The following is a 21,988-nucleotide window of genomic DNA, read 5'->3' as shown; positions in this document are numbered from 1 at the left end:
AATTTATTGCATTGCATTGGGGAACTGTATGTGGACAGAATAAAAGCTCTGCTTGAAGGGGATTATAATTTGACCAGATGAAGCAGACAGATAGTAGGCTTCATACAAGCAAATAGGCCATTGTATTATAAACATCAGTCAGGAATGGCGGATGTGGTCTGAACAGGTTAAAACTGCCCAGTGAATTGAAGCAAAAAAATTCCCCTCTTGAAAGGAAAGGAAGGCAAACATTAAATTTTATTAAGGGTGCCAGCAACTTTTTCTCTCTACTTCTCCCCCACGTTTCCATTGCACAGATATATTGCAGTTTTTGTCTGCTGGGATTCTATCTTTCCTCCCCCCTCCCCTTAGAGAACAGGGCACAGATGGTTTAAAATGCTGACTAGGATTTTTTATCCACCAAGCGTGGCAGTTTGGTAGGAATTGGACTGCCCTGTAGTAGAGGATGCGCTAAGCACACTGTTCTCCCCTCTCCCCCCTCCCCCCCGCCACACTGGATTGGTGAGGAAAGTGCCAAGCAAACCCTAATAAACAAATGAAACCGAAGAGACAAATGTCAGAGCTGTTTCCATTGCCTCAGGGAGTAGATGCACTGAGTCAATGGCACACTGGCGGTGTTCTTTAAATGTACTAGTCAGGGAAGGGGTTGCTGGGAATACAGTTAAAGCATCCTGGCTGGCGGCACCTTCCAGGGAAACGTCAGCATGTTGGCTCTTTTGATAGAAGGAAGAGATGATGGTCCCAAACGTCAGTAGTGTGATATTTTAATCTAGCTGCTAGAGGACTTGATGTTGCGCTCAAAGATAAACAGCCTAAAAGCCCTGCTGAATCTGGGGCCTGCCCATGTTGTACCATCCAGACATCGTTGGACTTCAGCTCCCAGCAGTCCCAGCTAGCATGGTCAGTGGTAAGGGATGTTGGTGATGGGAGTTCAGGAACATTATTCATTCATTAATTCATTCATACCCTGCCCACCTGGCTGGGTTTCCCCAGCCGCTCTGGGTGGCTCCCAACCGAATATTACAAACACGATAGAACATCAAACATTAAAAACTTCCCTAAACAGGGCTGCCTTCAGATGTCTTCTAAAAGTCAGATAGTTGTCTATTTCCTTGACATCTGATGGGAGGGCATTCCACAGGGTGGGTGCCACTACCGAGAAGGCCCTCTGCCTTGTTCCTTGTAACCTCACTTCTCACAGTGAGGGAACCACCAGAAGGCCCTCGGAGCTGGACCTCAGTGTCCCGGCTGAATGATGGGGGTGAAGACGCTCCTTCAGGTATACTGGGTCGAGGCTGTTTAGGGCTTTAAAGGTTAGCACCAACCCTTAGAATTGTGCTCAGAAAGTACTAGGAGCCAATGTAGGTCTTTCAGGACCGGTGTAATATGGTCTCAGCGGCCACTCCCAGTCACCAGACTAGCTGCTGCATTCCGGATTAATTGTAGTTTCTGGGTCACCTTCAAAGGTAGCCCCATGTAGAGAGCATTGCAGTAGTCCAATCTGGAGGGCAACAAATTGAGTATCCCTGGCTGTCACGGACCGGCTGTACACAGAGGAGTGGTGGGAGGAACCAGCTAGAGAACTCTCAGGGGACGAAGGCTCAGAGCCTGGGGATTGGTGGTGGAACAATGATGAGTGATCACAGGGAGAAGACTGGGAGGAGGAGGTGTTGGAAGTTGTGGAGGCAACAGGGTTTAGTGAGCTGGGAGAGTCTGGCAGAGAGAGGTGCAGACTCAGAGGGAGAAACTGAAGCAGGAGAGGAGGGAGCTCAAGAGGCAGAGATGAGTCAGGCTGGTGAAGAAGCCAGGGTCTCACCCCTCCTGCTGTCTTTCCTGCTACCCATAACCCTAAACAAGTGTTGGGTGGCAATCTCTGGCTGTGCAGCACCAACTCCAGTGCGGGGGTCTTTTAAAAGTGTGCATGGTTTTTTTTAACTAAGACAGTGAAAGTCTGCTTCTAGCTTTCTTTCTTTTTTTAAAATTATATTTTTATTGGTTTACAAGTACAAAAAAAAGAAAACAAAGTTGTACATTCAAACTTCTTAATTACCTCTTAATTCCATTTTTTGACTTCCCTCAATTTGTCTGAACTTCCTTCATTTTATAACTTTTAACACAATCCTACTTATTGTTATTTATTCTGGTATCTTCAATTTCATTGTTTATACTTATTATTAGATTTTCACATCACAGAGCTTCCTTAAAACTTACAAACATAATCTGGTTATCACTTAGTTTTTGCAAATATTGAATAAACTTCTCCCAATCTTCTGTAAGTCTTTGGTCTCGTCGATTCCGAATCCTTCCTGTCATTCTGTCCAATTCCGCATAGTCCATCATTTTGGCTCTCTAGTCTTCTATCGTAGGCAGCTCCTCTTGTTTCCATTTCTGGGCCATCAATATTCTTGCTGCAGTCACTGCATATAAAAATAACTTCTTCTCTTTCTTGTTTATCTCATTCCCTGTAATACCTAGTAAAAACGCTTCTGGTTTCTTAGTAAATGTATATTTCAACATTTTCTTCAGTTCATTATAAATCATTTCCCAGAAGCATTTTACCTTCTTACACTCCCACCACATATGAAAGAAAGTGCCTTCCTTTTCTTTACATTTCCAACATTTGTTACTTATCTTATACATTTTTGCTAACTTTACGGGGGTTATATACCATCGATAAATCATCTTCATAACATTTTCTTTTATAGCAGTACATGCAGTGAATCTTAAACCATCCTTCCAAAGTCTTTCCCATTCCTCCATTTGTATATTATGTCCTATATCTTTGGCCCAATCAATCATCACAGATTTTACCTCCTCATCCTGCTTCTAGCTTTCTTACGGTGTTTACCTTAGGGTTGTTTGCACATTGCACTGAACATGGGCAAAAGCCATCTCTGCATATGTGCAAGTGTGTGTGTGTGTGAAAGAAGTTCCCGCACTGCTAGAAGTGAGGTTGCAAGGAACTAGGCAGAGGGCCTTCTCAGCAGTGGCACCCTCCCTGTGGAACGCCCTCCCATTAGGTGTCAAGGAGAGAAAGAACTATACAACTTTTAGAAGACATCTGAAGGCAGCCCTGTATCAGGAAGTTTTTAACGTGTGAAGTTTTATTATGTTTTTGTATGTGCTGAAAGCTGCCCAGACTGGATGGGAAAACCCAGCCTGATGGGCAGGGTATAAATAAACTAGTAGTAGGAGTGGTAGTAGTAATAATAATTACACTCATTCATTTGTACAGCTCAATTATTTGTATAAACAGATTGTGCACTTGTTGAATGTAATATGTCAACATCCCCCTTGGTTTGTAGAAGTGGGGTTGGGTAAAAAAATCAGTTTGAATGCAAGCCTACCTAATTTGCACTTCCTGAAACAATATGCAAATGAAAGCACACTTCTCCAATTAAAAAAAGTGTATGAAATGTGTATGCGAAGAGAAAGTTTCTTTAAAAAAATGCAAGTATTACTGTATATAATATACAAAAATGCATAGTGTTAGGAAAATTTGCAAAAATGTCTATACTGTATTAGGCAAAATTGAATAAAATGTTTATATTGGAAGAAATGTGTGCCCAAATGCTGATGAACTTTTATGAGGACTTGAAATGTGCAACTTGACGAGGAAGCATGGCAATCTGAACTTTAGCTTTGAAAAAGGAGAAACAGAGAGACTGGCATTGCGTGTCCATGGTCCAGACTGTACTAGCTGTTCCCCCCAATGAAACACGTACGCCACCAATGAAACCATTTAATGACTTGAAATATTGCCTTTTCTATTTAACGTGCCGTTTTGTTTCCTGGCATGTTCAAAGATTGACAAATGCCATGTAATAAGGAATAGGAAAGACCACAGTGTGCCTTCCTCTTCGCAGTGACATTTACCCAACCTTTCCAAAGATAAAAAAATAGTGCTTTGTTTGCACTTTCTGAGAGAAGATACTTTCCGTGAAAGTTATACTTTGTATAATCCGGGTTTCTCAGATTTAGCCTTCACTTGCAACCATCACAGCAGATGTATACGTATTTTTCTTATAGAAAACCCTGGTTGTTTCTTGTTCCTCTGTACTTTTCAGTGCAGGGATATCATTAATGGAGTCAGGAGGACTGATTGCTCCACTTTGGGATCCTGTTTGCCCAGAGACATCCTCACCACTCTCTGCACAACGCACTGAGCTTAGAAAGTGGCTAACAGTGGAGAAAAGCAGGGGTATAATATGACCATGGATGAGGACTGTGGTTAGTCCTGGTGAAGAAGGCTGGAGATGGTGGGAATATCAGTTGTGCCACATTGACAGCCTGGTTTATGCTCAGCTTGGGTGAAGATGGGTCCTACCTAGGCAGAAGAAGAGCTCACATCAAGTTGGTTGGATAGATGGTTAGCTGTTGTTGATAATTTGCTGATGATGGAGGAGTTGCATAAAAGTCCACTGTTAGCTGCTGCTCACCCACTTAGCATTAAATTATAGTTTAGGATTACTTGTGAGCTGAGCCAGTTTATGCCAGAGACCGCTTGAAAGCGTCTTCTGTTTGTACAAAGCCCCATCACTGGCACTTGCATTTGTTCGGAAAGAACCCTCTCGCCCTCCTTTTAAAAAAAAGTTCCTTTATCTCCCATATGTTCTGTCAAACAGAACCCTTTATTGTCCTTTTCTTATGTCGGCAGGACTGCACAAAATGTTTTGAATGCCATGTTCACCTCCTGACCTCCTGGCTTTGAACGCTTCAAGCCTTGGCTGCTAGGCATTTGGAAACAAACATATATTATCATTGCGCGGTATAAATAGATGACCTTGGAATCTACCGAGCCGGGTCTCAGACTTGTAAATAATTAAGCGCACCTCCTCATTGACTTGTTGCTGTACTTTGCCTGAACCTGAGCTTAAAAAAAAAAGAGTACCAACAAATAAATAAATACAGCTTTTGCCATTTTCCCCTCGCAAAGAGTTTTTGTATATAAGAAAAATGAATTTATTTAAGAAATATGTGGGGATTCCCCTGGCTCCCCCTTCGCAGCATGAAGTGCTTACTGTGGTGCTTGTGTAGTTAAAAGCTGCACAAACAGAAATAACACCAGTGAGAGCGTCAGAAAGAAGGCGTCTTGCTGTTGAACAGGCCTGCTACCGACTGTGTCTGATATTTTTCCATTTTCCATTGCCCCCTTTTGAATTCAGGAAAGGAATTTCCATTCCCCCAAAAGGATGTTAAATATGTTGGGGGCTCCTGATCAGAATCAGAGCCACAATGGGCTCAGTAGGGGGAAGCTTTCCCTCTGTTCCCATTGGAAATTGCCCTTCCAAAAGCTGCTAGTTTTTACACTGGAAGCTCCCATTTGGGCAGTGATCCTGGGGGATTTTGCCATAGCATTTGGGTGGCTCAACAACTGCCTCCATCATATAATCTAGTTCATTGGTTCCTCTAGCTGTAGCTCAGTGGTTGAGCATCTGCTTTGCACACAGAAGGTCCCAAGATCAATCCCCAGTATCGCCAGGTATGGCTGGGAAATAGCACTTGTAGACAATATGCTCACTGGAACGACAGATCCTGAAGCTGAGGCTCCAATACTTTGGCCACCTCATGAGAAGAGAAGACTCCCTGGAAAAGACCCTGATGTTGGGAAAGATAGAGGGCACAAGGAGAAGGGGATGACAGAGGATGAGATGGTTGGACAGTGTTCTCAAAGCTACTAACATGAGTTTGACCAAATTGCAGGAGGCAGTGGAAAACAGGAGTTCGTGGCGTGCTCTGGTCCATGGGGTCATGAAGAGTTGGACATGACTAAACAACAACAAGACAATATGGAGCTACTTGAACCCAGTATAAGGCAGATTCCTATATTCCTACCTTGACCAACTGGTCTGGCCTGTGGCTGTTTGTGGCTGTGATGCAAAGCATCCGGAAGGCACCAGTTTTGGGAAGGCGGACCCATGTCTTATTCTTTGGCGATCACTCTTAGCCGAGTAAGATTGTCTTCCATAAACACGGTTTTAAAAGTGAGTCTGTAAGTGACTGTGGAGGCCAATTCTGGATCCACATGTCCTTCCACAGTGGGGACATAGGTTTCCAGGAGGGAGTTGATCATGGTGAGGGTTTGCCAAGCATGTCTTCCTCTTAGCACGTTTCTCCCTTTCATCCTGAGTTTTAGCGTCTTCAAAGCCCATGACACCTTTGGTAAAGGCTGTTCTCAATTTGGAGTGCTCACAGGCCAGTGTTTCCCAGTTGTTTATTCTACATTTTTTTAGATTTGTCTTGAGAGAGTCTTTGAACCTCTTTTGTTGACCACCAGAATTACTCTTTCCATTTTTAAGTTTGAAATAGAGTAGTTGCCTTGGAAGACAATAATCAGGCATCTACACAAGATGACCAGTCCAACGAAGTTGATGTTGAAGAGTCATTGCTTTGACACTGGTGATCTTTGCTTCTTCCAGTACACTGGCAATAGTTCGCCTGTCTTCCCAGGTGATGTGTAAAAATTTTCGGAGACACCATTGATGGAATCTTTCAAGAAGTTGGAGATGGCGTTTATAAGTGGTCCATGTTTCACAATCATATAGTAAGGTTGGTAGTACAACAGCTTTGTAAACAAGCATTTTGGTTTCCCTGTGAATGTCCCATTCCTCAAACACCCTGCACTTCAAACGGGAGAAAGCTGCACTCTTAGAGCTCAGTGTCTGCCCTTGTGGCAAGATAACTGCCCAGGTAGGAGAAGTGACCGACATTTTCCAACTTTACACCATTGAGTTGGATTTGTGGTGCTGCAGAAGGGATGATAAAACTGACACAGATAGGTCCTTAGGACTGGCCAGTCCATCCCATAATATTGCCTATGTGCACCTATGGAGCAGTCCCAAGCTCAGTCGCTGCTGTGCATCTGATTTGAGGAACAGTCCTGGGCAATCAATGACTGACGTTCCTTTCCAGTTGGTACGTATTCTCCAGCGAGCTAGGTGGTTAGTGTACATCTCTCACATCCTGAAAGCGGAGGAGCTGAGGAGCTCATTTAATGCTGCACTAACTTAGCGTGGGCATCGCTCGACAGTGACAGCTTACGATGATGAAAAAGGACACTTAGCCATGACATTTCAAGGCAGGCGTAAGTGGAGGTTACAACAGGCAGCTTACAAAGCTGGCTACGTATCCTTATTACTCAGTGTTTCTAAGATGCATCTTAGTGAGCTCAGATGATTAAGCTGTTCAGTAATTGGATGTTGACATAAAAGCGCAAGCTAAAATTTGCATCAGCCAGCAATCTGACACTGGACCAAGTTGAAGGTTTTGATACTAACTTACACAGCCCAGGAACAGGTTGCTAGAGAGGCTGCCTTATCCCTTATATAAGGTAAAGTTAAATGCAGTCAAAGCCAACTATGGGGTATGGCACTCATCTCTTCAGGCCAAGGATGCCGGTGTTTGTCCACAGACAACTTTCCGGGTGATGTGGCCAGCATGACTAAACTGCTTCTGGTGCAACGGAGGACCGTGACAAGTGTCAGAGCACACAGAAACACCATTTACCTTCCCACCACAGTGGTACCTATTTATCTACTTGCACTGGTATGCTTTCAAACTGCTAGGTTGGCTCCTTATGTACCCAGGAGGTCACTGTGTTCTGCAGGAGATCTTCTCCTTCAATTTCCAAAGAAACCTTCTCCACAGTAACTTGAATCAGGTATTTCAGTGCGGATACCTCCATTTTGTAGGACAGCTTGCATGTTGAGACGTGACAGGCATCCAACTACCTGCACTTTCTGGAAATAATGGAAGACAAATTTGCAGCAAAATGCTTTCCCAGTTGAATGAACAGGTCTCTGTCATGGGGGTACATTTTGTATTATTTGTAAATTCATCTTCTCTCTTTTGCTTCTCTTGGTTGTTTTATTATATTTTGTACATTGCCTTGAAGTAGATAAGTGGAAGGTGAGTTTGTCTGGGAGGGGGGGGATTCTCTGTACAGTTGGGGAAGGCCCCCTGGTGAAATTGGCCTTTAAAATAATAGCACTATTTTGGGAGGGCAGAAGGAAGAGAAGAGCAAACGAAGGTGGATTTAGTTTATAGGTGTGAATTCGGAGGCTTGCTGGGGAGTTGGACTGAAGGACAAACACCCTTTTTATAAGCCAGGTATTAGTCCTGGCTATAGCAATTTCTCTTCCGGACACCCTCTCCCTTTCCTCAAAATTGGATCAGCCTTCAGGAAATAACAGTTAGCTATCCAGCCTGGAGCAGCATCTGTTCTGTGTTGTTTCAGATATGCGGTTTGACAAATGTAAACAGAGACATGCTATTTGCAAGACGGGCAATGTATGCTGCGTTAACCATGAAGGGAACAAATCTGGCTGCAGGGAATGAAGATGAAGAGTCCTTTGGGGCACACTAGTCTCTCTCTGAAGGTTACACTTGTCCTTGTGGGAGGCTGGACGCAGACTATGCTTTTAAACTGCAAGCAAGCCATGGAGCTGAAGGCGCAGTTAGGTATGCTTGTCTGCTTGTGGGCAAGTGCATCATGCAGACTCAGGTTTTTATCTTGAGTTCACATGACAGGGATAGCCAACATGGTGCTCTCCTGGTGTTTTTGACTTCACCTCCCTTGAGCTTCAGCTAGAATAGTCAGTGGCCGGGGATGGTGGGAGATGCAGCCCTACGACTTACGGAAGGTACAATGTCAGCTACCTCTGCCTCATAAGAACCTAAGAGTTACTTTGATAGATCACAGCAAAGTCTGGCAAATCCATTTGGTTGCCATAGTAGCCAGTCAGATGCCCTTGAAAGCTCAAAAGTGGGTGGTAGAGAGCGTGACCACCTTCTGTTGAACCCAGAACCTGCTAGAGTACTTGTAAATATGGGGGTTCTTGTCCTTGTTAGCTGTTGTAGATCATAAACAGATGTTGAGTGACCTCTCTATGGATTTCTCTAATCCTTTTAAACTATCCATCTAAGCTAATTTTTTTTTTAAAAAAATTGTCCAGTAGCAGTTTAGAGACCAACTAAGTTTGTTCTGGGTATAAGCTTTCGTGTGCATGCACGCTTCTTCAGATACCATCTAAACTAGGGAGATGTTTTTTTGTGTTTAGGGAGGTTTGTTTGTTTGTTTGTTTGATTTCTGGCCCTCTTTTCATGGTTAAAACTCTCTGAAACCATATTTGAAGACTATTAAATAATCAAACTACATAAATAATCAAACTATAATCAAACTATATAAAAGCAGTGAACCATGCTTGTATTTTTTTAAAAAATATTTTTATTCATTTTACAATACAAAAATATAAAAACACATAACAAAGTTTTTCACAAATACATTTTTGGGGGGGCTTCCCTCAGCTCTTTTGCAAATCCTCCATTTTAATCCTTCCTCCGCATTTCTTAATTTAATATTGCCTTTCATTAAAAACCTCCTCCCTCTTATTCCCTTTTTTACAGTATTTCTAATATATTTTTTTCACAGAGCCTCTTGCAAACCTACAAAAGTTATTTGTTCATCGCATATACTTTTCAAATAGTGAAACCATGCTTGTATGGATCACTAAGATAGCTGCAGCATAATAAGGCTTCAGTTAAAAGCACCGGGTGCTAGAAGTAATCAAATGCAGACTGGTATGCATAAGTCTGTGAAATGTTCCCAAAGGCCAGCTTCCTGGAGAAGATTCTTCCAAAAATGTGGGGCCACCACAAAATAGGCCTTGGTCCTGATATGTCTAATCTCACAGCTCTCACTGATGGACCAGAAGGATGGACCTCAGGTGCTGATCTTAAAAGCCTTGTATAGGTCAGACAGTTTGGATTTGATATCCCGCCTTTCACTCCCTTTAAGGAGTCTCAAAGCGGCTAACATTCTCCTTTGCCTTCCTCCCCCACAACAAACACTCTGTGAGGTGAGTGGGGCTGAGAGACTTCAAAGAAGTGTGACTGGCCCAAGGTCACCCAGCAGCTGCATGTGGAGGAGCGGAGACACGAACCCGGTTCCCCAGATTACGAGACTACCGCTCTTAACCACTACACCACACTGCCTCAAATTCTTCAGATTACCTGGTTCCAAACCATTGACTCTTAATTATGCTTAGTGTGAATAAGTATCCCCGCTCATCTGTTCTTGAACCTACAGTCAATCAACTGGGAGCTGAGAATTGTTAGCAGCCCCCTATCTCCCATAGCTACAATTCCCAGAATTCTCTGGGAAGAGGGATTCCTTGTTAGACCACTCTGGAAATTATAGCTCTGCGAAGGGAATAAGGGTCTCCTAACACCACTCAGCTCTTTGGACCAACTTCAGCTCCCAGAATTCTATGAGGGAAGCCATGGCTCTTTAAAGTGGCATGATGCTACTTTCAATGTGTAGAGCAGATGGGGCCTTATAGATGAGGTTAGCACATTGAGGAGCCTTTCGTCTTCTATTTTAGAGAGCGAAAATTCTGCGTTTGTAGTTGCCATAGTTTAGCACGCATGTGTTTCTTTTAACATATTTTTTTTGTACGCATGGACATACTGCCTGTACAGAACATAATAATAAAAAAGAGGTGATAAAAAAGCCAGATTCCCCACATTTTATTTTTTTGGGAGGCTTTTACTCCCTGTTGAGATGAGGTACTTGGTAGATGTACTTTTCAGCAAATGCTGGCACTGCGCCACTTCTTTGGCAGCAGCGAACAAATTGCATATCAGGGCCACAGCTGTTATTTCTTAGAGCTATTAAAATCCTGGGAACCTTGAATGGAAACCTTTGTGTGTGGGAACGTTATTTACGTGAAATATAGTAATGTTCAGTTTTTAAAAGTTTATGTCGGTGCTGTGAATGTGATTTCTGGGGCGAGGTGGGGGGGATATTCCTTCCTTGGATCCCATTTAGTCTGAATGACAGAGTACGTGCCAATTCACATGGAAAGATTGCTGCAACTGCTGCAGAAGGTCTGTATAGTCAGAAATGTTGTGGTGATGAGTCCTGATATTATGACCAGGTTCACACATAACTCTCAGCCAAACTGCTGCTCAGTGCAAACAAGCAAGACTTTTGGGGGGTGCATGCTCCTAAGATCACTAACACTTCCCTTCCCCTTCTGCTTAGGTAAAGGTAAAGGGACCCCTGACCATTAGGTCCAGTCGTGGCCAAGTCTGGGGTTGCGGCGCTCATCTCACTTTACTGGCTGAGGGAGCCCGCGTACAGCTTCCGGGTCATGTGGCCAGCATGACTAAGCCGCTTCTGGCGAACCAGAGCAGCGCACGGAAACGCCGTTTACCTTCCCGCTGGAGCGGTTCCTATTTATCTACTTGCACTTTGAGGTGCTTTTGAACTGCTAGGTTGGCAGGAGCAGGGACCAAGCAACGGGAGTTCACCCCGTCGTGGGGATTCGAACCACCGACCTTTAGTAACTGAGGCATGTTCTTTGTTGACCCATTTATGGTTTGTCTGGGAGAGGCAAATCATGAGACCAGGTGCGAAGCCAAATTATGTGGGTGGTGCTGTGGTCTAAACCACTGAGCCTCTTGGGCTTGCCATTCAGAAGGTTGGCGGTTCGAATCCCCATGACGGAGCGAGCTCCCTTTGCTTTCTCCCAGCTCCTGCCAACCTAGCAGTTCGAAAGCACACCAGTGCAAGTAGATAAATAGGTACTGCTGTGGAGGGAAGGTAAACGGCATTTCCGTGCACTCTGGTTTCTGTCACAATGTCCTGTTGCTCCAGAAGTGGTTTAGTCATGCTGGCCACATGACCCAGAAAGCTGTGGACAAACGCTGGCTCCCTTGGCCTGAAAGCTAGATGAGCGCTGCAACCCCATAGTTTCCTTTGACTGGACTTCACCGTCCAGGGGTCCTTTACCTTTACCATACGATGGAGGGTGGACCAGGGAAGGAGTGGATCAGCCGTGATCTATGGGACTTGCGTGTTTCCTCATGGCTTAGCGTTACATGTGAACTGGGCCTACGCATATGAGTGCATGTGGATGGAGGTGAAGCGTTACACAGGGTACCCAAGTCTTGCTGCCTGCAATTATTACTGGGCTTGCCGTTGTTATAAGAATTTTAAGGTCTCAGATATAGAATACATATTCATAAATGGACACATATCTAAATATATGGACCATGTGTCTGAAATAGTATGGGAGAGCAATCCTGAAGCCATTTTGACTCTCCCAATGATCTCAAATATTCTTCTGCAGTAGGGGAGGCAAATGATGGGGAAAGCCTTCCTGATATCTTTTTGCTTGCAAATCCTGTCTTAAGGGCATATTTGTGTAGGAATAGGGTGAGCCTGTGACCTGGACTCAGGAACTAAAGTATTAACCATCACAAAAGAATGGCCAGCCTGCCCAGGTAATGCAATCAGTGACCGTTATCAGGTATCCTGGTAGACAGGATTTATGCTGGAGACCGCCTCCTTCTGTGATGTATGTATGGTGGGGTTTTTTGGGGGGGGGGGTCTTGGGCTACAGGGTGGGCAATTTCAAAAGTCAATATAAGGGTTTTCGCACCATTGTTCTGGGTGCCTCCTCCCTCCTGCGTGTGGTGAGTTGGGACACAATTGCAACAGTTCCTTGAATAAAGATCAGGCTTACTAGCCACTTTGCTTCTCAATATACTCTGGTTGGCCTCTGTTACTTTCTCCTACTGATAGGGAACCCACTGAAGGACTCTATAGAGGCTCTGGAAGTATTATAACACAATCAATCATCAGGTAACAAATTAATCAAGTAATTGTTAGTTGATTAATTGGTAGGGCTAAGTTGCTTCTGTGCCATTAGTAATAAGGAATGAGAGAGAAAATGTTAGGGAGGATCTCTGTCTGTCTCTCTGCAACAATAAGTAGTAGATATCCCTTCGTTGCAAGTTACTTAGCACTTCCTGGTTCTATGCAGAGATATTTAAATGTAGTTGGTCAGTTGCTAAGTGGCAAATTTTAATAAACTAAAAGTGCTTAAACAGACAGCACTAATTATCATGGGCTTTTCTTTTCGCAAACCAGCTTTGCCTTTCCAGGGCATTGTGAACAAATGCACCACTCAATTTGGAAAGCAGCTGAAAGATTCCCCCCAAGCTTTTCCTGGGCCTTTTTGTTACCTGCAGTTCCTTGCAGAAACCAGTGGATTTAAACAACAAGCAAAACTTCAAGGGCAGTTTCACCTCAGAAGAACGTGAAGTGCTGGAAAGCGAAGCTGCGAGCAGGAAGGCGCTGCCTTTGACCACAAGTTGCTGGCTTGCTCAGGGCTTCCTGAATTTTAAAAAGGGTCATGTTACCTGTCCAAGGAGCATTCAAGGACACGTGTGTGTTTTTTATACACGAAGGTAGTATAACCTTGTGGCATTGAACGAGCCAGGATTTTAAAAATGGAAGATGCATAAATATTTTATTGTTCTAAATCAGAAACTTCCAGAACACAGCGGTTGAACAAACTGGAACCAATTCTTTTATTTCATCCTTCACCGGAGTGGGGGCACTGGAAACACCTTTGTGTTGGGCCAAATCTGCATTTTATTAATATTACGCATTTAAAGCGGTATCATACCACTTTAAGCCGTCATGGCTCCCCCCAAAGAATCCTGGGAGTTGTAGTGTCTCCAGGGTTCTGATAATTGCAGGGAGGCCCCACAGCGCTCATAACAATCTACAGTTCCCAAGATTCTTTGGGAGTAGATGTGAGTTTTTAAACTGGAATGATAATGCTTTAAACCTATAGCACAAATGGGGTCTTTCTCATTCCCTTCTTTAGGAGGTGGCATCCCTCCCTCCTCCTTTCTAGGATGGTAATCTTAGCTGATCACAGAGGATACATGAAAAAATCTTGGAGATTGCTGCAGAGGTGATAGATTCATAATTGATCCGTGTTTCCGGCAATCGCATGGCTGTCCTCTTTGCTGTCCTGAAGTTCAGAGCAGCACCTTCCGTTTTACGCAGCCTCGTGATGCATGGAGCTATTTACAGAACAATACCACACAGTTCAATGCCTCGTACATTTCAGCCAGGTTAAACAGAGGGTAAACTTCGCTGAGTTTTGGCTCAGTTTGATATTAAAACAATCCGTGGCAGCAGCTGCTCATTCACGATGGTGTTCCGACCGAGAGATTGTGTGCATATTTTGAAGAAAAGCTTCCATAGAGGAGCTTTGCCCCCCCCCCCCCCCGATAACATGCAATTGGTAACTACATGATTGATGTCTTGTGTAGTTTGCTAGTTTGCTTTATGGAAGGAATGATAGAATTGCAGACTCGGAAGAGACCCTGAGTATAATAATAATAATAATAATAATAATAATAATAATAATAATAACAATAAATTATTTATATCGTGCCCTCCCCAGTCGAAGCCGGGCTCAGAGAGGCTAACAACAGTAAAATAACACAACATTCTAAAATCATTTCATTATAAAATCAGTTCAAATCAAATGAATGGCAACCATTGGGCTAGAGTTCTGTGAGGATTTCCAAAGGAGGGGGTCAGGCTGTGCCCTGGCCAAAGGCCTGGTGGAACAGCTCTGTCTTGCAGGCCCTGAGGAAAGATGTCAAGTCCTGCAGGGCCCTAGTCTCTTGTGACAGAGCGTTTCACCAGATTGGAGCCGCAGCTGAAAAAGCCCTGCCTCTGGTTGAGGCCAGCCTAACCTCCCTGTGGCCTGGGACCTCCAAGATGTTTTTGTTTAAAGACCGTAAGGTCTTCTGTAGGGCATACCAGGAGAGGCGGTCCCGTAGGTACTAGGGTCCTAGGCCGTATAGGGCTTTAAAGGTTAAAACCAGCACCTTAAACCTGATCCTGTACTCCACAGGGAGCCAGTGCATCTGGCATAGCACTGGGTGAATGTGATCCTGCAGCGAGGACCCCGTAAGGAGTCTCGCTGCAGCATTCTGCACCCGCTGGAGTTTCTGGGTCAGTCTCAAGGGCAGCCCCGCATAGAGCGAGTTACAATAATCCAGTCTGGAGGTGACCATCGCATGGATCACAGTGGCTAGGTCAGGGCGAGAGAGGTAAGGAGCCAACTGCTTAGCTTGGCGGAGATGAAAAAATGCCGCCTTTGTTATAGCTGCAATCTGCGCCTCCATGGAAAGGGAGGTGTCGAAGATTACACCCAAACTCTTAACGGACGATGCTGGCACTAATTGCACCCCCACAAGAGATGGGAGTTGCCCCCCCCCAATCCCATATTGTTCCGACCCAGCCAAAGGACCTCTGTCTTCGAAGGATTTAACTTCAACCGGCTCCCATGTAACCATCCAGCCAACTCCCTGCAATGCAGGGATGTGCAGCTGTCACATACAGGATCGAACCTGCAACCTTGGCATTACGCTCTAAGCCAAGTCTTCCCGCCAACTGTCGACTCAAGAGGCCATTCTTGGCTCTTTTTCAAGGGAGCCCATGTCATGCATATTTCTCCCGTTTCCTCCTTACACATTTATGTAGGAATTAGATTTTAGTTAGGAAGAACAAATTAGCTGAATGTTATCTTTCCTGTTTCACACTTGCGAAACTTAATAAACGTTAGTTTGTTTAGCAATTATATTTAATTCCCATGAACAGAAAGCTGAAGCAAAAGCTACAGAGTGGATCGTTTAATACTTATGCTCGTTCCCTTTTCCCTCCTATAAAAAACTTCTTTGAAGTTTAAATAGCAATAACTTTTTCACACAGTGTCCTCACACTTATTAGATTAAATGTGTATATACGGGGCTGGCAGGTATTATTTATGTTACTAGTGTATTCCATAGATTTATCCCTAAGACTAAAAGACTCTCACAGACTCTGACTAACTCTGAGGCAGACGGCAGCAGAACAGAACAGACCTCCTGCTCAGCTGCACTGACAACACAAAAAGACTGCTATTAACTGACATAATTGCACCAACTTACACAAGGTATATGACCTTGCTAAATTCTTTCTCAGAATGTTGCAGGTCTTGTGAGTATCAGCCCTGTCCTTAGCTTTTTGCATGCTCATATCTCACCATTTAGATCTATATCTATATGCAGGGTGTTATGTACTGAAGTTCTCACCCTGGGCCAGCAGGGGGATACTGTAGATAGTTTTCACTCAGGTCCACATATGCAAATAAGGGATTGAAAGTGACGTTCAGTGATTGGGTAGTTACAGAAAGTGTTACAGTTGTGTTGTAGTGGAGCTCTATATAAGCAGGCTGGCTGAACCCTTCAGTTCAGTTCAGTTCTGGCCTGTGAATAAACAAGAGCTGTTTGAAGAATCGCTGTGTCATCTGATATGTTCACCCACAACCTAACACAGGGTTTGTGCATGCGGTGCTCAGTCCTGGGGGTCAAATTCAGCCCCTAGGACTCTCCCTAGGCTCTCCCCAGCATGGGTGCTTTTGAACTGAGCTGATGCCTCTACCCGGCTTGGGTGGAGACTACTTGTTGGACAGACGTGTGTGTTTAAACCTCTGACTTATCCATCGCTCCACCCACTTTTGCCTTCGTCAGCCTGATGAAAACTAACATCCTGGGTCAGCACTTGAGGTGGTAGGCAGTTTTGTCTGCCTGGGCTCCACCACAACCAAAAATCTCTCCATTGATGCTGAGCTGTACAAGGGTATTGGCAAGGCAGCTACTGCAACGGTTCGCTTCTCCAGAATGGTTTGGGAGAACGTGGTGCTAATGTCCAATACCAAGAGGAAGATCTACTGTTATGTATTAATATCAGTGGCAGTTCTCACTCTGGGCCACCAGTATGTAAATGAAGGATTGAAAACTGTCGCTCCTGATTGGTTAACTAGTTGTGAGTTGTTACTGTTTCAAGTTACTTAGTATTATATAAAGCAGCCAGCTAGGTGGCAGTCAGTCTGATTCCAGGAGCAGTTCTAACTGCTGCAATAAAGAGCTGTGAATCCAACAGAGCTGTGTCCTTCGTCCATCTTTTCCACTATTCAACATCTACCAGGCTTGCGTGCTCTGCACACTGCTTTGTGGAAGTGAGCTGCAGGCAACTTACAACCGCCAAAAGCAATGCCTCAACGCTTTCCCCTTGGACTGTGTCAGTAAGATTTGGGCATCATATGGCAGGACAGAGTCTCAAACAAAGATGGGTGATAACATTGAATTCAAAGAGGGTAGTGAGCTGGCATTATCTCCAAAAAATTCAATCCAGGGTCTTAAAGAGCCTGTGGCTTGAGTCAATAAAAAACAGTAGGGTGTTGTGTAGGGCGTAGTTTCCATTTGTGCTGTCAGTTACACTGCTGATGTTTGCGTTGACGAGTTAATAAATGCTGCCTTCTTTGCTTGCTTGAATGGGGTCTCTCGCCCCAGTGTTCTGCCAGGCACTATACAAATTCCTAAAAAGGATCCCAATGAAAGCATTTGTGTATGCTTCATTTTAAGATCTGGTGCAATCTGTGCACTGTGAAGGAGGGCGTCTGCCAGCGATGAGAGCAGAAGGGTATGTCAATGCAGAACTCTCACTCCTAATTGTTGGAGAGGCTTTAAAAACCCTCCTCACCCCAAGCCCAGGGGTCAGCAAACTTTTTCAGCAGGGGGCCAGTCCACTGTCCTTCAGACCTTGTGGGGGGCCAGACTATATTTTTTTTTGGGGGGGTGAATGAGTTCCTGTGCCCCACAAATAACCCAGAGATGCATTTTAAATAAAAGGACACATTCTACGCATGTAAAAACACACTGATTTCCAGACCGTCCGCGGGCCAGATTTAGAAGGCGATTGGGCCGGATTTGGCCCCTGGGCTTTAGTTTGTCTACCCATGCCCTAAACTCTAGATTCCTCATACAAACAAAACAGCTTTGTTCATTCAAACTCCAGATTATTCATTATCCATACAGCTCTGCAAAATTCTAATTAACAGAAAGATGATCGGCCCAGCAAGTTAGAGAGACAAAAGGCCGATGTGGAAGGTGCTAATTTTAAGTGCCCTGCAAGAAATACTTTAAACTGCAATATGTCAACTGGTCATGGATATGTGATTATAGCCTGAATGACAAAAAAATCATGCCACTTTCCCAAAACATGCTTTATAAATAAGGTGTTTGTGTGTAAGCAGGTACAGGAATCTGCTCCGCGCCACTTGACTGAGGTTGGCTACAGTTGCTTCTGGCTTTCCAAAGAAATTTGACTGACTTTTGTGCGATTTCCCAGCACCCCTTGAAAAAGCTGGGGAGAGCCTGAAACACTTGTGCTTGAATACCCATACAAAAAGTGGCAAATCATGTTTGTCCTCAGGAATAATGTATTAGACTTGCAGAACTAGGAGGGGACCCAAATGAACATCCCCTGCAATGCTGGAGCAGATGAAATGGATCTGCCTCGAAAATGCAGAAAAGCACCACGCTGAGCAAACAAGGTCTTGGAAAATCCAATGTATAGTCATTTATGGAGAACGTAACGGTATTTCGACAGTGGGCTTCATTTTACTGCAGTGTCCGTAAGCTAGGGTCAAGGGCGGTGTCTGTTAAACTTCAGCAAGTGCAAAGCTTTCCTTTGCCTGGTACCAGCAGCTGCAGTGTTTACATTCTAGTGCAGATATGGAGAAATGGTATCACGAGAAGTACCAACAGTGGAGGAATGTCAGATGAAGATGATGGACTTTTAGAGCTAGCCGACCTGACCGGAAGAGTCCACAACCAGAAGGAGGAGGAGTACCAGGAGGAATGGATGAAATTTAAAGACTATTTAGCTAAATATGCTAAGATAACTTAAATAGAAACACTTGCAAGTACCAGATTGGTTTAGGATTTAAATATGTGACGTTATAGAATAATATATCTAAAGTTAAAATGAAAAGAAAGAAAAATGTTAATTGATTAAGTACATTTTATGAGAAATTAGTTTTGGGAAACTGTTACAATGATATACATAGAAACTCAGACAGGGGAATTCGAGGAAGTCACCTAACAATGTTAACAAATAGTTAGGATTTATGTTTGTTTGTTTTTGATGTTTGTTATAAATTTGGAAAATCAATAAAAATTTTGAAAAAGAAAAAAAAAAGATATGGAGAAATGGTGATCCAGAACTTCAGCCCCCATCAGCTCTAGCTAGCATGGCCAATGGTCACTAGAGCTGTAGTCTAAGAGCCTCTGGAAGGCTACAGGTTCCCCATAATCTGATCTGGTTGGTATAAGGCAGCTTCTTATGCTCCACTTGCCCTGGGAGAATGGAAGAAACTGCTTGAAGATTTCCACTGCTTCAAGCCGAAGGGATGCCAGAGATATATGACATTGCGGAGGCTTGCAAGGAGGAGTTCTGATGGTCTGGTCCTTGAGGGATGTGCTGTTTGCTTTGGGGAGCTGATGTTGTTTTAAATTGCTGTATGGTCTGCATGCTTGCCTGCTCCCACAATCTGGATTGGTATGTTTGTAAAACTGATAAGAGCAAAAAGTTCCGTAAGACTTTGGTGTGCTCTCCTCACAAGGAAATGGATTCTGCGGCAGTTGCCCCTGGAACTTCCTGGGCAAGTACACAATTCTTAGGTCTGGTGCACAGATCGCTTTCTTTCAAACCAAAGATCTACTCAGATGACACTGATTGGTAACCTTGTGGAGGACTTTTTGAGGTTGTTGTTGCTAGATGATGAAGATGTTTGTAACAATAGCATTCTTTGTTGTAGTGGCTTGTGATGTAAAGGTAACTGTCTTCTTCCACTGTCTTAAGTAGGGATGAAGGAGAAATTTGATTCTAAAGGGAACTAAGCTAGTTTGTACTTCCTGAAGCAAAACATAAATCAAAACATTGCTGCCCTTTGAATTTTGTGCTCCTCCAAAATTTGTGACACTGTTTTCCAACCAAATGTGCATATGTTTCAGAGGGGGGTTTTGTGTGTCTGTATACATACAAGCATATGTGTGTGTGTGTGAAATTAATTTACCAAATGCATTATATTAAGGAAAATTGATTGTGTACATTACTCAAAACTACATACTGAACTGCATGTATTTGAAATAATTCACTCTAAAAGCTGACAAATCTTCATGAGTATTTTAGTATTTTTTAAAATCTCTTTGCTGCAGAAATATGGAGAATTTAATTTAAGGCTGAGAAAATTTAAAAAAAAAACTTTGAGAACCGAAATTGACAGATTTCATCCATTGCTAGTCATAACTGGCATATTCCGCAGTCTTTCTTAAATGTTTGTTAACATTATTGTACTGGTTGCCCTAATGACTTTTTCCGCTCCTGTTTCCACAGAGGGAGTGTTGATCAGAATGAATGGCCATATTTCAAACACCCACCCAAGTGCATATGGAAGTTACTCTTCTCAAGTAAAGTAAGTATTATCCCACCAACATCTCCCTGCCACCCAAGTTCATCGGAAATAAAGTAAAAGGAAGAAGAAGGCCTAAGGTCTCCTCTGAGACTTAACATTTCATTTGCAGCCTGGAAGCTATTGTCATTTCAGACATAAGATCAATTTCATATGAGCTTGGATATAATGAGGGTACCAGCCTGCAGAGGCATGAATACCTTCTTCACATCAGACCTCAATAATGTGAATCTCAATAAGTGTTTTTGTTGCTCCTTGTGTATCCCAAACTTAGATGCAACCAAAGCTCTAGGGTCCTTGCCATGCTGGAAACTCAGATATGCAAACTAGGTGCTAAATGGCTCCTTAATCCAGGTTACAGTAGCCCAAACAGAATGCCTAGTTGCCATTTTGGGGCCAGACAGCTCAAAACTTGAATTTTTCCAATACGAGTTTTTGGTTCCTGAAATTCATTCTGATCGTGCAGCTAAAATATAACGTATAGAGTTATCTAGGATGTGTTGCTGGTGTGTGAAAAGAGTCAAGATCCAGGGATCCCCAGGTATGCATCTCCAGATCATGGTGACATCAGGCGCCATCCTTGCGCCCGGGCATCTTCACTTGGTCACAAGTGGCCGATAGCCAGGTCCAAATTGTGCCTGGTGCCTAGAGAATTTTGAACACTGGGTCCTTGTACAATTGTTCCTAGATGAAGCTCGTAGAGAACTGTACCTATTCCAGTCATAAGAACATAAAAAGAGCCTGCTGGACAGGCCAATGGCTGATCTAATCCAGTATCCAATTCTCACAGTGGTCACTCAGATGCTTGTAGGAAATCTTCAAGCAGGTCCTTAGCACAACAACAATAATAATAAATAATAATAAATTTTATTTATATCCCGCCCTCCCCAGCCGAAGCCGGGCTCAGGGCGGCTAACAACAATAAAACAGTACAAACAACACTTTAAAATCATTCATTATAAAATTAATTAATTCAAGCCACTGGCAACCATTGGGCCAGAGCTCTGCGAAGATTGCCAATGGAGGGAGTCAGGCTGTGCCCTGGCCAAAGGCCTGGTGGAACAGTTCTGTCTTGCAGGCCCTGCGGAAAGATGTTAAGTCCCGCAGGGCCCTGGTCTCTTGTGACAGAGTGTTCCACCAGATCGGAGCCACGGCCGAAAAAGCCCTAGCTCTAGTTGAGGCCAGCCTAACTTCTCTGTGGCCTGGGACCTTTAAGATGTTTTTATTTGAAGACCGTAAGTTTCTCTGTGGGGCATACCAGGAGAGGCGGTCCCGTAGGTACGAGGGTCCTAGGCCCTCTCCCCTGCTGCAGTTTCCAGCATCTGGTGTTCAAAAGCATCGTCGCCTCCATCTATGGAGGCAGAAGCTAGTTGACATATAGTTAGTAGCCACCAATAGCCTACCCTTCCACAAATTTGTCTAATCCTCTTTGAAAGCCATCCAAGTTGGTGGCCATCGCTGCCTCTTGTGGGAGTGAGTTCCATTGTCTTAATTGTGCACTGTGGGAAGAAGCACTTTCTTTTTTCTATCCTAAATCTTCCAGCATGCAGCTTCATTGGATGCCCTAGAGTTGGGGAGAGAGAGGGGGAAAAGCTTTACTCTCTCCATGTAATCTTATAAGCTTCTGTCATGCCATATCCAGGCCTTGTGCAGGAGCATTTACAGTCAACAAACTGCACCCATCGCCCAGCTCCGCCAAGGTTAATTTGTTGGTATGTGTGTCAACATTTTGGCTGCAGACTGCAATGTTGATGGTAAATAGAACCATAGCAGTCAGCTTCATTTGTCTCTGAAGCCGTCGCTTGAATTCCTCC

General features: G+C 43.9%; 1 protein-coding gene across 8 annotated transcripts in view; it reads left to right on the top strand.

Moving 5' to 3' along the window:
* EPS8 (EGFR pathway substrate 8, signaling adaptor) overlaps positions 1 to 21,988 on the top strand; it is a 148,898-nt gene that overhangs the window by 60,248 nt on the left and 66,662 nt on the right. For all 8 annotated transcript variants that reach the window (XR_014502608.1, XR_014502609.1, XR_014502610.1 and 5 more), the window contains exon 2: positions 20,099 to 20,177. Coding sequence is in view for 4 of the 8 variants with exons in the window: in XM_083401969.1 (XP_083258095.1) it covers positions 20,116 to 20,177 (62 nt within the window). In the remaining 4 variants the exon portion in view is untranslated. The remainder of the gene's footprint in view (positions 1 to 20,098; positions 20,178 to 21,988) is intronic.

This window comes from Podarcis tiliguerta (assembly GCF_965153285.1).
Source record: "Podarcis tiliguerta genome assembly, chromosome: 10".
NCBI classification, from domain to species: Eukaryota; Metazoa; Chordata; class Lepidosauria; order Squamata; family Lacertidae; genus Podarcis; species Podarcis tiliguerta.
This window is presented reverse-complemented; position numbering and strand designations above follow the sequence as displayed.